We start from the raw sequence: 15,378 nt of genomic DNA, 5'->3' as shown, positions 1-15,378 counted from the left end.
CTGTAGTGGACAATGTGCCTGGCTTTGTGTCATGTTTTCCTCATCACAAGCATAAAATTGTTACTGAACTTGGGAGCTATTAAAGGACTAACTTCATATTTGTATGATGTTATTTTGACCAAATCTAACTGATTACTCATCCACTTATGCCATGAGTACATTTATCTGAAAACCTCAGAGAATGTTTGGCTAGTTTTTGAGGTACAGTCTTTGCCAGTGGAATGGGTCATTTTACCTGTAGTTTCATGTGTTGGTTTGTTGTGTTTCTTGGAAGTTTAGGTGGTTTTCCAGTCTGAACTCCAATTCATTTAGTAATATTGGAAGTAGTACAGTACTGGAGATCATTGAGTCATGAATCTTTAGGCACCTGAAGTCATTTAGGCATTCGTCAGGTTTAATGAGTTGAGATTTTCTGTCTGTTACAGCAGAGGTGAACATTGATTCTGACCCATAGTTGTTGATAACACAACTCCTTCTCTAATATTACTTTTGACACAAGCACATAAAAATTCTCATGAGAGAACTGAACATACTTAGATGTGAACAGATCAAATGGTGGTAAAAACAATAATGGAGAGTACTGAGATATATTAATTCTTTTCTGTAGCGTGTTGCTGCAGCACAGGGTGGCTTTCTCCAAGTCAGGGGTGCAGTAAGCCTGGTTTACAAACAGAATCAAAGCTGTCAGGGGGGATGCTCACAGTCTGCAGTCCTGCTTGCAGTGTTGCTTGCTCTGTGTAACCTCCTGCTCTCTAACACTCACTAATATGCTCTGTTTAGAGCCAGCTCTATAGGAGTAACCACGATCTAACGGCCAATGCCTATGAAACCACTGCCCAGGCAGTGTCCCTTCACACAGATTATCCCTATGGAGGATATGATGCCAGCTTTGATGGACAACAACCTTTTCCAGATTATGGCTACCCGGCTGAAACTGGATGGGCAGCTGTGGAACAAGGTATGGGCACGCTGGGGAGGGAGGAGGGGAGGAACTGTGCCTGGGAGGGTCTCTACCAATAGTACTTTGCACTGCTGGGAGTATTTGTAGGGTATGAGATGCCTTTCCTGTATTCAGTGAGCCTGTTAACAGGATAAAATGCTGTTTTACAGTGTATGTTCACATGAACAAAGTTTTATTTCCTTTTCAGGAAAGGACAACTTGCTGCTGAAACCTGGATGTATCACAGATCAGGAGTTCTAGACAGTGTTTGCTTTAAATACTGCAAACCTCCATTAGATAGATTTTTAAGTATGGTGGTTGTGCTTCATTGGAAATGATAGAAATTTAACCTAAACTTCAGATTTTTCCATAGTTTTTCCTTGTATGTAGAACAAAACACTTTCTCTGGAAGAGCTTTTACAAAATGTATTGACTTATATTACTGGCTCTTTGAGGGTGTGTTATGTATTTGTACAGAGAGCACAGAAATGTATCTGATACAAACAATCCAATCCCCTGCATTGAAAAAAAAAGAAGTGGATTTTAAAGCTCTGTAGTTTTGTTCTAGTTCTTACAAATCTTCAGATTTGGGACTTCGGAATTATTTAGGTGCTTGGGACTATAATGGAACTGATTAATTGCTGCTTATAAAGTTTAGCCAGATTGAATGGCAGGGTGTTTTCCACTAATACTGCAGGATTTTTGAATTGGATAAATACATCAGCAAGTTTACTTAGTTGCAAGACAGGTTACCTATTCTTATTTTATCTTTTCTTCCCATTTCAGCACCTTTAAGACCCTCAACGCCTGAGAAATTTTCAGTGCCTCATATCTGTGCCAGGTTTGGGCCTGGGGGCTTCTTGATAAAAGCACTGCCAAACCTGCCTTCTGAGGGCCAGCCAGCTCTGGTTGAAATACACAGCATGGAGGTAAAGTTTAAAAGGAAAAAAGGCAGAGGGTGGAATACAGGGTCTTTCTTTTGGAAGGGAAGGAGGGTACTTGACTTCTTTTATTTGTATTTTTTTTACACGTGTCTTTGTTTGGGTTGTAATCATAAGTAAAAGAGTAGCTTTAAAACTTCTTTTCCTCTGAGAGATGATTTAGTCATGATCAGATCATCCAGCTCCTTACAGTTTTGTTCAGGATGATGTACAGAACAAGTTCCATGTAAAATAGGTCTCATCATTTGTTGTCCTTGTGCAGGTTGCAATTCACCCTTTGTGTTCTGTTTAAGAGCAAAAGGCTTGATTGCACCATGGGTTATGTTCAGGTCTGGGGGTTTTGTTGCTAAAAAGCAAAGTTCATATTTTAAGAACTTCTTCTGAATTATATTTGTGTTTTAGACCATGTTACAACATTCTCCAGAGCAAGAAGAGATGAGAGCGTTTCCTGGTCCTCTTGCTAAGTATGTTCTTACAATTTTTAGAAATAACTTTCAGCATTCAGAATTCATTTCTTCATTGAATATTTCTTTGCCTGTAAATTACAGGATTTAAACTTAACAAAATATTTGTGGCTTTTCAGCTGCTTAAATAACACATGGGCTTTAAACATGTTCCTTACACTAATCACAGTAATGACTTGAATGTTTACATGTGTCTCATTACAAGCTTTTTTTTTAATTTGTTAATTTTTTTTTTCAGGGATGAGACCCATAAAGTGGATGTTATTAATTTTGCACAAAGTAAAGCTTCACAGTGCTTTAAGAATGAAAATCTCATCGACAAAGAATCTGCAAGTCTGCTTTGGGACTTTATTGTACTGCTGTGCAGGCAGAATGGGGTATGTCTCACTGCTTGAGTTTTTATCTACCCTAAAATATTTTATACACAAATAGTATTTATGTAAAAGTCAGTAATATGTGTATAATGGTTTCTCTGGGAATAGTTCACACAGGCAAACAGGGCACTTGCCCTCAGGTGCTCATTCACATATTGTTGTTGAAGTAACAAATAAAATGAAGGCAAACAGATTGTTTTATTTTTGTTTTCTCTGTACACTTCCAGACTGTTGTGGGAACAGACCTGGCTGAACTTTTGCTCCGAGATCATAAAACAGTGTGGCTTCCTGGGAAATCCCCTAATGAGGCAAATCTGATTGATTTCACTAATGAGGCTCTGGAACAAGTGGAAGAGGAATCTGGTGAAGCCCAGCTCTCGTTTCTCACTGATAATCTTCTAACCACAGTTGACAGTTTTGAGAAAGAGACTGAGAGATTCAGGGAGTTGCTGCTTTATGGCCGCAAGAAGGTGAGTGCTTGTGGTGTTCTAAACCTATTTTATTTAATTATTTTCACGTAGGCATCAGTTAAAATAATTTTTGCAGCTTGTAGTGCATATTTTATTTCATGGCACTGCACTACCCTGATAAAGCAAAATGTTATGCCCTACTGTTTATAATCTAAAACAAAATCATAGTCATGTGTCAGCTTTTATCTAAACAAACATGTTTTTATTTGATTACAAAGTACTCCCGTAAAACAGTCATTGCTTAGCTGAGCAATATGTTAAGCTATTACCAGGAAACTAATATCTGTATTTATTAGGATGCTCTGGAGTCTGCCATGAAGCATGGTTTGTGGGGGCATGCTCTGCTACTTGCCAGCAAAATGGACAGCAGGACACATGCAAGAGTGATGACCAGGTACTGGTTTGCTTGTTGATTAGTAGGATTTGACTACCTGTCTTGCTGATGAGATAAAGACTTGGTGCTCAGAAATCCTAATGTCAAAATCATGAGTTATCCTTAGTGGTTCATACAAGAATTATGCTTTAATTTTACCTGTGTATTCGTTTGTCATCTGTTAGTTTTTATTCTGGGGCCTTCAGGCTGTAAACTTACATCTGAGAAGTTGTTCTCTGCCACTCCTTTTGTTTAAGGGGTATTTGATCACTCTCATCTGTGGCCTTGCTTGACAGACAGGTGCTGTTAGTCAGACTTGGAGAAAATTGTGCAAAACCCAACTGTCAGCTTTGTTAAAGCCAAAAAACTCTGTGGTACCTTCACCCTCCTTTTCTGAAAGAAGTAGCTGTGTTTGTGCATGATTGGTCTGTAGGCAGAAAAATTTCTTTTGGCTTCCTGAGCTTGTGAAATCATGTACAAAGTCTCATAATCTGGCTTGGGGAGAATCCTGAGGTTTTCCTACCTTGGACTGACTGATGTTGGAGTGAGAGATCCAGTTCACTGATGATGTTTTCAGCATTATCCACTGGGCAAATGCTCATTCAGTGTGTTGTTTTCAAACAGCACTTCCTCCTCCAGAGCTAAGCTGGATTAATTGCCACTGAGAGTTGAAGTACATTTTAACTGCTTACCCCATGTTTGTGTTTTGTTTTTCTCTGCAATGTCTCTGTAGATTTGCCAACAGTCTCCCAATTAATGACCCTCTGCAGACTGTTTACCAGCTCATGTCTGGAAGGATGCCAGCTGCATCCACGGTAAGATTCAAGTGGGAGCTGCAGTGAGCAGTGTAGTTCCCAGCAGAAATCTTTCCATGTGCTTTCCTAGAATGTCAGATAAGTTGCTCTGGTCCTTTTTAGGCTGAAGCACTTACCCATGCAGAGCTCCAGTCACTGATTTGACTAAGTAATTCTTCTAATTTTAGTGCTGTGGAGATGAGAAATGGGGAGACTGGAGGCCTCATCTAGCAATGGTGTTATCCAACTTGACCAATAATGTGGACTTGGAATCCAGGACCATTGCTACCATGGGAGACACTCTTGGTAACTCTTGGGGATTGAACAGGGTGATGACTGAAGGAAAAGCTTTCTGAAACATTTGATTACTCAGCTTATTTTTTTGAAAACAAGTGATTGCTGTATAAAATATAAAATGGAACAGTTTTATGTGGCCTTGTCTCTGTGGTGAAGGTATTTGATGCAAAGCCAAACAATACAGGACACTGAGTTACAATGTGCCACTGAAATATCCTGAGTTCTCTCATTTATTTCTCTGCAGCTTCTAAAGGCCTGCTGGATGCTGCTCATTTTTGTTACCTTATGGCCCAAGTTGGGTTTGGAGTTTACACAAGGAAGACAACAAAGCTTGTCCTAATTGGATCAAATCACAGGTTTGGCTTTCCTCTTTTTTTTTTTTTTTTTTTTTTTAACACAACTTTTTAGATGCAAAAATGAAAGTTTGAGAGGCTGAGTTGCACTGCTCCCTCTCTCCTCAGTAGGAGTAGCTGATTTTGAGAGAATTGTTTGATGCCCTGTCCTTTTTTGAAGAGAATTTAATGTTGTATGTCAACAGAGTTATGTTTGTGACTTTATTTCTGATTGTCAGATCCATGTTTATTGTCAGCATATATAAACTCTAATACTTTTCCTCTCCTGTTCCCAAACAGTTTACCATTTTTAAAGTTTGCTACCAATGAAGCCATTCAAAGAACAGAAGCCTATGAATATGCACAGTCTCTAGGAAGTCAGCCTGGCTGCTTGCCCAATTTCCAGGTGAAGAGCTGTTTCTGTTTTGGTTTGGGTTTTGTTTTGGCAGATTTCACACAAGGTTTTGGTCTCTCATATGCTGTATTCAGCACAGCAAATATTTAATTCATAGCATAGTGCCATATAGCTGCTTTCCTGTTGTCACTTAAATTTCCTTGTCACTTTTTTCATCTCTGCATCCTGAACTTCTGAATTTTAAAATTAAAAATCCAGCAGCATTTATTGGCACTAGCTGTAGATAAATTGATAACTTCCGTTGTGTGGAAGACAAGAATTGAATGTTTTTTGACTAAATTTCCTTTCATGGTTATAGAGATGTGGTAAAGGGATAGTTGAGCTTCCAGCTGAAATGTCAGACTGCCTTTCATTTTTTCACTTCTCAGAGTGTTGTGATCACTTGGTTTATTTCTCTGCTTGCATCCCCCAGGTTTTCAAATTCATCTATGCTTGCAGACTGGCTGAAATGGGACTGGCTGCTCAGGCTTTCCATTATTGTGAAGTGATTTCCAGAACTGTCCTAAAAGATCCACATTACTATTCCCCTGTACTGATTGGCCAACTAATCCAGGTAAAACGAGGAACAATTAAATATTTGTGGCATCCTACTGTAGGTGGGAGGCTGTGGCTGAAGTTGCCTTGTGTTGGCTGGTGAACTCACCCCGTGGATGATTCCTTTCCCCAGATGTCATCCCAGCTGCGCCTGTTTGACCCGCAGATAAAGGAAAAACCAGAACAGGAATCTTTTATTGAACCTCCCTGGTTGATAACACTTCGACATGTGGATGGACAGATCAAGGTACAGAATGTATTTTTCAACATGAAATTTTCTCTTTGCAGGATTAGTGTAAATCCATTTTTTTAAAAATATTTTTCATATGAAGTGACCTTACATATTCATGTCGTAAATTGCAAGTGTTATGGTTTAAACCAAGTGGATTTACCACACCTCAGTGCCTTGAGATTCAATACAGAATAGTTAAAATTATGAGACAGGCTTTTCTTAATACCATAATGCAAAGGAGAATTGCAAGACTCATGAGGTTGTAATAACTCCTGCTGGAAGCAGGGGATCTGCTTGCCAGAAAAATAAGGTTTGTGTGTGAATTAGTTTTGCTAGATTGTAACAGAGGGGAAGCAGTTACCATTTATTTAAAGAGCTCTTTTAGAAATTTGAACCTTGAGCTAATTAACTGTGTCTCGATTGGAAAACAAATGAACCTTTTGAATTGTTTGACCTTGGTCCGTAAATGGCTGACAACTCATTTTTTGACTGGACACTGAAAAACCCTGTGTGCTGTTTTGAGATTTCCTTTGCTCTGTGTCCCCTGTGGGCTGAACATGTGGTGCAGTTAATGATACCTTGCTTTTTGGTGCAGGAGGGTGCAATAGCCTATAACACAGACAGGTCCACCCCCCCACCGTATGAGTGCAGCACCCCCAGCTCTGAGCTGGACCGGGCGAGTCAGTGTGATGGAGGAGGGGGCCGTGACGTGGGTCCTGGTGCTGAAAATGCCTTGTTGGCATCCTTGTTACCCAACGTGGCTCAACAGATGCAAAGCGTGCAGCTGATGCCTTCAGGTCAGTGTTTCATATCCTTTGTGACAGAGAGAAAAGAAAAGTTTCGGGTTTCTGATACCAGAAACCACCTGGGGCTGGTTGGAGCAGGGAGATTTCACTTCTGCATTGTGTCATTCGGAGGGTAAAAGGTTCCCACTGGAATTTCTGTTTAATTCTAACTCTTGACTGTGGTTTTTTCATGCTGCAGTACCTCAGGCTGTCCTTGATGGCTCAGCTGCAATGATTCCTCCTGGTGACCAGGAAGCCCGAAGTGTCCCTTTCTATCCCGTGGCTCCTCAGCCTCTTGGTCCAGGGCCTGGCTTTGCACCTCCAGGATTTTCAAATCCATATGGGACTGAACCATCCCCACTGTATTTAGGGTCAACACTGCCACCAGGAGGGCCACCACAAGAAATTGAACCACGGCCAGAAGAGCAGACAAACCTGGAAACAGGTCTGGGATCATAATGAACAGCTTTCCTTCCTTATAAAGGGAATGAAGTATTTTGGGGAATAAATCAAAGTATCTCCATATTTAGAAAAATAGTAAGTCAGGATCTGGGTAATGAGATTTAAAACCACCATGTAATAGTAAGGAAGCAGCTGTAGAAAGTTATAGTATTCGTGCTGCTTGTTTGACTTGCTTTAAAAGCCAGATCAGACTCAGCAGATCATGATTTAGACCCTGCCAGATAATCCCTAGGATTGGCAGTTCTATTTCTAAGGTCTGTGGTTGGAGCCTCAGGGATTTCTCCCTGTGGCCATGAGCATCTTGGACCCTGATAAGTTTTAGTTCAGTGACAGCAGAACCTGACTCAAGTGGAGACAGGAATGCACAGGTTTGGCAGAGCTGAGTTTGAGATGTGAAAAACCTTTCACTGCCCCATTCTGATGGTTGAACCCCTCAGCCTGCTCTGGCCTGTGTTTAGAATAAACACAAATCCCTGCAGGAGGGGAGATTTTTTTGTTGATTTTTTTGTTATTGTTGTGCCCCCCAGTAACATAATTAATTTTTTTTTTTTTTAAGGAATGCAGAGAATTGCCCCAGAGTCTCCCTCACAAAATTCCTTCCCTGAACAGAGAGAGGAGGATTTCTATGGCAGAATGGCCAGCATGGTATCTTTATTTCATTTCTTAATCCAGTGGTAGCTGCATTGCAGCACAATGAAAACACAAGAGGATTTTGGGGCTCTTCAGCGAGACTTGAAGCTTAATTTTTAGAAGTCCCCAAATTTAAGATTAAATTTCTGAAATTTAAGTGTCTTAAATTGTGTGGAAGTTCTTGATAAAAAGTGAATGTTGTGTCAGATATTTAGCTACTTGTTAAGCATTTATGTTTAATATTTTTAATATATACAAATACATTTATTATTTATGCCCTGGCTTTATATCTAACCAGGCACCATGACGAAGATCCATCTTTAGGTTTATTTTCTAGGAACTTTTATATCTCTTCCTATTATGTACTTTTCAAAGAAGGAATTTGTGTAGCAAGATGAAATATGATCCATCACTCCAGCAGTGACAACTTTGTCCTTTCCTGTGTATTTGTAATAACAGGGCTATGGACAAAGATCCCGAACAACCTCAGAGTCTTCTGCTCATTCTGTGGGACGAGAGAGATCCAACTCTGCAGCAAAACAGCCCTCTCCTCCTCCCTCTGCTCCTGCAGGGAAAGAGACCAAAAAAGAAACAAAAAAGGAGACAGCACCTAGAAAGGTAAAACTTTATCACAGCTGGAGGAGATTTGTTAGTGTGTGTGGTAACCCCTGGTCCAGGGAATTGATTTCAGAGGTTTTAACTGTTTATTTCTGTTAGGTGCAGCTCTGGGCTCAGAATTGAAGGCCCTAACAGAAAATGTGTTGTTGCATGAATGTTTCTTTTAATCTGGCTGTAAAGGCAGTGGGGAGAGAATCAACTGACTGGATTAATTTCTTTTTAGACTGGTGCAACCTGGTTTCGCTGGCTGATGGGAAAAGGAAAGAATGAGGCTCACCTGCCAGATGACAAGAACAAATCAGTAAGATCACAAAAACATTCATACACTTGAATTTGTTCCAGATGTTCTCCTGGATGACAGATGAACATTGTTCTGACGAGTAAACAAATGCTTGTAAAACTTTGAAGATTATGCTTATTCCAAGACTGGCTTTTTTTAAAGAAATGGTTACAGGGTTTTTTAGGGTTTTTTTTTTTTTTAATGGCTTGCATTGACCTCTTAATTTTTGACTGTGATTTTTCTTGTAGATTGTTTGGGATGAACAGAAACAGCGCTGGGTTAATCTGGATGAACCAGAGGAAGAGGTAAAAATCTGAATCCTCATGATTTTTCCAAGTGGAAAATGGAAATCTGTACTGGTACAAAATTTTCTTTAATCTGTTGTTGGCTCTTAAGAGCTGCCTTCTGCTGCATTTGGGTTAAAATGTGCAGCATCTTGAAACTAATGAACAGGTTACGTTTACATCTTTAGTTACTGGTGTGGATTCAGTAACTGCAGTTGAATTTACAAGGGAATTTGCTTTACACTTGATCTGATGTATCACTTCATTAGAGGTTGGCATCACCTAGACAACTGCTTGTACATTGACTTGCTACAAACAGAATATAGGGAAAAAGGTAGGAAGAATCTAGTTTTGAAAATGTAATAATGCTTTGTACTGCAAAGAAAATCACACCTCCTGTCTATCCTTGTCATTTGAGGATCTGCCTAAAAACACAAATGATAAGAACCACTGTTGTTGTTTCCTTTTAGAGTGAGTGTAGGTGGGTTGTAGAAATGCCTTGGCATTATTTAAGGTATCAGTTGGGAGATATTGATGTTCCCAGGTGAGATATCTGTTAGGAATATTGATTTGTAGACTCAATTTCATGCACTCTGGAATAAGGAGAGGAGAAGTCAGGCGTATACTTGGTTTAAAACTCTCAGTCAGTGATGAGATTGGATTTTTTTTTTTTGTTCTCCCTGCAGAGTAAACCTCCACCACCACCACCAACAGGATTTCCCAAAGCCCCTCAGGCTGCTCCACCTGGACCTGGGGGCCCCCCTGGTGCCCCTGTCAACATGTTCTCCAGAAGAGCAGGTATCATATAACATTAATGGTCAAAGTATGGAAGAATTCAGATTTTCTCTTGTATAAAATGTGAAGACAGAAGTCTGGGCTTCTCTAGAGTTGTTTGGGAACAGCTGGCAACTCAGTGGAGCTGTGGCTGTTGCTGGCTTTGCTTGTGCCCAGGTCCTGCACTGTGACTTCTGTCACAACTGTCTCCTGACTTGGGTGTTACTGTTTGTGTCCCTGGAGTGTTATTTTCTGATTCTGAAAGAAGCTTTAACCAGCAAACTGAAATAGTCACAGGCATGACAAACACAAGGCTTATTTCTGTTATTTCTGCATCTTTCTGTTGTAGCTGGGAGCAGAGCCCGTTACGTGGATGTCCTGAATCCAGGTGGAACCAAGTCAAGCGGAGCAGTTCCTGCACCATCAGACCTGTTTGCCCCCTTGGCACCAATGCCCATTCCTGCCAATGTGTTTGTTCCAAACTCAGGTGTGTCAGTTGTAGGGAGGTTGTATGGCTATTTATGGGTGTGGTGTGCTTGGCTAAGTCCTGTTTCCTCTCTAGTTCCAGGGGAATCCCAGCCAATGGAAGGGAGTGGTGCAGCAGAGCACACACCAGCTGCAAACCAAACCAACACAGATCCTGCTGCAGCTGTGGAACCAGAGGTGGGTTAGAATGAATTATATCTACAAGACATTCTAACTTCTGATTAAAAACCCCTCGTGGTTCTAAAGAGTAACTTCACGGCCACAAGACATAAAGAATGTTGTTGTGGAAATTGTGGTTCAACGGTTTATTTGAAGAACTGAAGAAGGGAAATGCAAGTGAAAATGGAAGTGGGAATCCCATGGGAGGTTGTGTTTCCCTATTTGGCAGGGCTGGAGGTTCCATGGGTGCAGGATGTGCCAGGACAGGGACCAGGAACATAGGAATGTTATACTGCATGTTTCACCTGCTTCATGTATTGTAAGGTTCTGCTTCAGTGGGATCTTTAGCAGAAATGTGAAATAGCATCGTAGTAATGATGATAAACAGAATTGCCTTGTTTTCCTTTAGTACTTAAACCCTGCAGCCCTTCCTCCTGGATCTGGACTTCCTGTTCCAAACCCTGATGGCTCCCAATCAGGCGAGGTAAGGCTTGATGCAAAGTAGCTAATTACTTTTACAGCATATTTTAAGCATTAATTTGTAGTGGATTTACTATTGGTCATCAAAAACAAGTAACTGATTCAGAGTAGCCAAGATGGAGTATGAATGCCTCCAGAACTGTAGAGAAAAAAACCTCTAGGCCCATCTGAGAAGTTCAACTTCCATGTCCTACATTCTGTGATATGATCTCCTCTTCCCATATAAGTACTTTTACGAGCCTTTTTCAGAGTAAAATTTGAGAGCAGTTTCAGGATCTCTTCTTGCCTCCATGCATGCATGTAATTTCACTAATATTAAGTGCAAGACACAAGGAGAATAGACTGCTGTGTGCCAGGCAGAGTAACATTACCTTTGTTCCTACTAAATGTTTTCTATATCTACATAATTTTGTGCTTTAAGAAGTCCTTTTGATTTAAACTAACTTCCGGCTTTACGTTTTGTTTTTGGTTTGGTTTCGTTTTGTTTTGTTTTTTTTAACTTGAAGTTGGTTTAACCTTTGGCAGTGAGACTTTTACAATGAAATAAAACAACTGAAAGCTTGGGGCAGTGACATGCATGACGACTTTTTTATTTGTGTTTTTTTGTATTTGTGTGTTCTTGCTGTTTTGTAGCTTTCGCGCTCTAGTTCAATGAGTTCATTATCACGTGAAGTAAGCCAGCATTTTAATCAGGTACATGTGGCTGGCCATTCTCATTTATGTTAACTTATTTACTTTCCCCCCCCTCTTTATTTTGCGTTTGCTCAAACACTAATGCTACTTTTAGTCATTTTCCCCTCTTCTCATTTCACAGAAATTTCATTAAAAGTAGCTAATGATGTAGTGTTCCTTTTTACACTCAAACAGGGTCTTCAGTTTTGTATATTTGTGAGAGTGCATGTAATTCAGGCATGCTTTTTGTTTATGTTCCTAAGAGATTCACATAATGATTTCACCATCTTTTTCCTGGGATACTAAAGAAGTCAGTTGATTTTAAACGAAAACCAACCAAACAAACAAAAAATTCCCCAAACCAAACACAGCAAATCTAAAAAGACACAAACAAGCAAAACTTAGTCATTCTGCTGCTGCCAGTCTCAAATTGGTCATAAACCATCTGCAAAAGTCCCTGTAGGAATTAAAGGAATGCTTCATCTCTGTTGTAAGTTCCAGAGCTGTGGGGTCACCACAAAGGGGTGATACAAACCTTTCTGATATTTCTTAGTAGAGCCAAACCTGACATAGAATGTTTATTTTGGGGCAAGCCCTAAGGTGTACTAACAGAGGCAGAAGGTACTAATTCAGTGAAGTTGCACTGGTGTCTTGTGTTGGTTTTGCATGCTTTGGATCTTCAGAGCTGTTGACAGTTTATGCATGTGTGGCATTGTTTGGCCAATTCCTACATTAAGCAAGTAATATTCTAGATCTGGATGCAAACTGTACCAGCACTCTGCAGTTGTTACAATATGCTGTGCTCTCCATGTTGGTGGCATTATTCCTGTGAATATTTGCTCTGTATAACTCAGCAAACCACGTTTGAGAGGCAGCAAAGCTCTACCCTTCTCTAACTGCAGTGTTCTCTCTCTCCAGCCTGCCAGTGTACCACCCTCGGGGGCACCTGCAGCAGGAGCAGTACCATTCTACAATCCCTCTCAGTTTGCACAAGTGAGTAAAGGCCTCATGTTTCCTTTGCCTTATTTTCATTATCCAACATTGCCCAGAGAAGCTGTGGCTGCCCCATCCCTGGAAGTGTTCCAGGACAGGTTGGACAGGCTTGGAACAACCTGGGATAGTGGAAGGTGTGGCAAGGGGATGGGACTGGAGGGTCTTTAAGTTCTCTTCCAACCTAAATCAGTCTGTGATTCTACTCTTTGAACAAAACGTGATTTTGTGCTTAACCAGCTTAATCTGGATTGTTCCATGTAGGATATTAAATGTGCACAGAGACCTGTATTCCCAATTTTTTGTATTTTGTCTCCAGCATGACACTTTTACAGAACATTTTTTTTTTTTTTAACTTCTGTTCTTCCTTTTTTCAGTCTCCTGCAGCCACTGGAAGTTCAAGACTGGGAAGAATTGGACAGAGGAAGTATCCAACGTTGAAGTAGAACACAATGGCTTTGTATTTGGAATCCTCAATCATGTTCTGAGTATGCAAAGAACTATTCAGCCTTATGGCACGTGGTATCAGCTGCAGTTGACATGACAGAAATTTAATGATGGGTGATTTTTTTTCATGGGTCTCCCTGCTTGCACCTCATCTACGCAAAACCATTACCAAACATGAAATATATGTAACTTTTTCCTTTTAAAAAAACCTGGCTAGAAATAGCTTTGCTGTGATAAAGGATAGACACAAGGGAGGAAATAGTTGCTGTCTGTTACAGAACCTATTTGTAAATTGCATAGGCAATTTATTCCTTATTTTAAACCTGTTAGTGTGACCTTCCAAGGCATAGTTTCAGGGATTCCTTAATTTCTGAAGGATGCTCCCCTCCCAGCGGGGGAAAAAAAACATGTCCACATTGTAACATAACACTGTGGCCTTAAGAGGACCATGCACAGTTGTGATGCTTTGCCAGGACGTGGAACTGGATCTGTTCCCCTGGGAGACGCCTCACAGCTGGTGTGTTTTTGGGAGCGGGGAGGGGGCCACAGCTCATCCAAATAAATTGACCTACGTTGAATGAAAACTGTGACTGTAATCTAATACTGATTTGATTTGGATCTTTCCTAGTCTGTATGTAGTTTGTGGTTTAGACTACTTGTAAAGCCAACTGTATAGTGGGAAGGAGCTCTGTATCATAGCCAATGCTGTTCTCTTGACGAGTGAGTGTTCGTTTAAGTGCAATACGGTTACTTGCTTTCTCTCAAACTGCTGGCACTGTGCAACTGGGGGGGTAACAGCTTGAAAGTTTTATTTTTTTTTTTTCCTTTTGAGTGCCAGAATCAGCGTAATAATCCGTTCTTGAATCTCCATTACTAAAATAACCAAGGTCTTAAGTAGCTAACAGGTGAATTTCAAACGTACTAAAAGTAGGCGGATTAGACCTCTACGGATGGACTTTAAAATCTTTAGGTTTAATATAGGAAATCCTGAAAACCATGATATGCAGCATTTATATTCACTGAAGAATCTGAATTATCTACAAAGAGAGAAATAAACTTTAAATATTTATTAAATCATTAGGCCATATTTTATTTAGAACTTGTCACCAAACTATTTGATTTTACTTGAATTTCTGCCCGGGAGTAGAAGTAACGCGAATGTGAAATTGCCAGTGTTGGTCCCCCATTGTTTTGGGTTTTTTTTCTTTTTCTGAATAACACCACTTTTCTGAGATCATGATAGCCTTACTTGTGTCCCAAAAGGTTTGTACACAGCCCAAGTAAAAGGCTGCTGGGGGGGATTAGAAACCTCTGTGTGATGGTCCATACTCAATTCCAGCCGTGGGCAGCAGCAGTCAGTGTGGTTTACTTTTCTATAATTGAAACCTAATCAGACACTTGGCTTTCCTCTAGTCCAGCCAGGCTGCTGATTATTTTCTCCTTTCAGTAGAGACTGCCAAACAACTTCATTCAAGGAGGCTCCCTCTGAGCTGGGAGCAGCTGTCTTTCCTAAGTGTAAGATTTGACACTGTAAATTCTTAAATAAAATATTTTGCGCTCTGGAGCACTTTCACATTTTACTTTCTTCTTGTGGTTATTGCTTTAGCGAGCTGGGTGGACGAACCTCTCCTGTTCATCTGGGAATGATCCGTGTGAAGGAACTTCTCCTGTTTATCTGGGAACGATCCGTGTGAGGAAAGGGAGCCTGAGTGTTCAGTGTTGGAACTGGCTTGTGTGTTGGAGTAGGTTTAGATGAGACGTTGCAAAGAAATTTTTGACTGTGAGGGTGGTGAGGCCCTGGCACAGGTTTCCTTTGAAAAGATTAATGTCCCATACCTGGAAGTGTTCAAGGCCAGGTTGGACGGGGCTTGGAGCAACCTGGAATAGTGGAAGGTGTCTGGATGGGCTCTTAAAGTCTCTTCCACCCCAAACCATTCTGCGATTCTGTATTGAAATGTTCAAAATCATAGCTTTGAGCCTTAATACAGGCAACTTTTAATTATTTTTTTTTTACGAGTGTAAAATGTTTACTTTAAAGCTGCTTGTTCAAACGCCGCCCGTATCGTGACAGTCGCGACTGGGGGATTCCCTCAGGGCGGGCGCTCCTCCGGCCGCCAGGGGGCGCTGCCCGCGGGGCGGGCCCGG

The 15,378-nt window shown here is 40.7% G+C and overlaps 1 protein-coding gene across 7 annotated transcripts in view; it reads left to right on the top strand.

Moving 5' to 3' along the window:
* Positions 1-14,808, top strand: part of SEC16A (SEC16 homolog A, endoplasmic reticulum export factor) — a 28,118-nt gene extending 13,310 nt beyond the window's left edge. For 3 of the 7 annotated variants that reach the window (XM_032708369.1, XM_032708365.1, XM_032708366.1), the window contains 25 exons: positions 781-958; positions 1,727-1,869; positions 2,284-2,345; positions 2,584-2,722; positions 2,947-3,189; positions 3,486-3,583; positions 4,296-4,377; positions 4,545-4,662; positions 4,898-5,009; positions 5,286-5,391; positions 5,813-5,953; positions 6,068-6,181; positions 6,762-6,963; positions 7,151-7,396; positions 7,970-8,058; positions 8,503-8,661; positions 8,885-8,962; positions 9,190-9,246; positions 9,912-10,023; positions 10,349-10,486; positions 10,562-10,662; positions 11,054-11,128; positions 11,758-11,817; positions 12,715-12,789; positions 13,164-14,808. In XM_032708369.1, coding sequence (XP_032564260.1) covers positions 781-958; positions 1,727-1,869; positions 2,284-2,345; positions 2,584-2,722; positions 2,947-3,189; positions 3,486-3,583; positions 4,296-4,377; positions 4,545-4,662; positions 4,898-5,009; positions 5,286-5,391; positions 5,813-5,953; positions 6,068-6,181; positions 6,762-6,963; positions 7,151-7,396; positions 7,970-8,058; positions 8,503-8,661; positions 8,885-8,962; positions 9,190-9,246; positions 9,912-10,023; positions 10,349-10,486; positions 10,562-10,662; positions 11,054-11,128; positions 11,758-11,817; positions 12,715-12,789; positions 13,164-13,232 — 2,997 coding nt within the window. In that variant the 3' untranslated portion in view covers positions 13,233-14,808. Of the gene's footprint in view, positions 1-780; positions 959-1,726; positions 1,870-2,283; positions 2,346-2,583; positions 2,723-2,946; positions 3,190-3,485; positions 3,584-4,295; positions 4,378-4,544; positions 4,663-4,897; positions 5,010-5,285; positions 5,392-5,812; positions 5,954-6,067; positions 6,182-6,761; positions 6,964-7,150; positions 7,397-7,771; positions 7,878-7,969; positions 8,059-8,502; positions 8,662-8,884; positions 8,963-9,189; positions 9,247-9,911; positions 10,024-10,348; positions 10,487-10,561; positions 10,663-11,053; positions 11,129-11,757; positions 11,818-12,714; positions 12,790-13,163 lie in introns of those variants that run through there. The other 4 variants (XM_032708370.1, XM_032708367.1, XM_032708368.1 and 1 more) reach the window with 3 other exon arrangements.
* Positions 14,809-15,378: the final 570 nt, after the last annotated feature.

This window comes from Chiroxiphia lanceolata, chromosome 21 (assembly GCF_009829145.1).
Source record: "Chiroxiphia lanceolata isolate bChiLan1 chromosome 21, bChiLan1.pri, whole genome shotgun sequence".
Lineage (NCBI taxonomy): Eukaryota > Metazoa > Chordata > Aves > Passeriformes > Pipridae > Chiroxiphia > Chiroxiphia lanceolata.
This window is presented reverse-complemented; position numbering and strand designations above follow the sequence as displayed.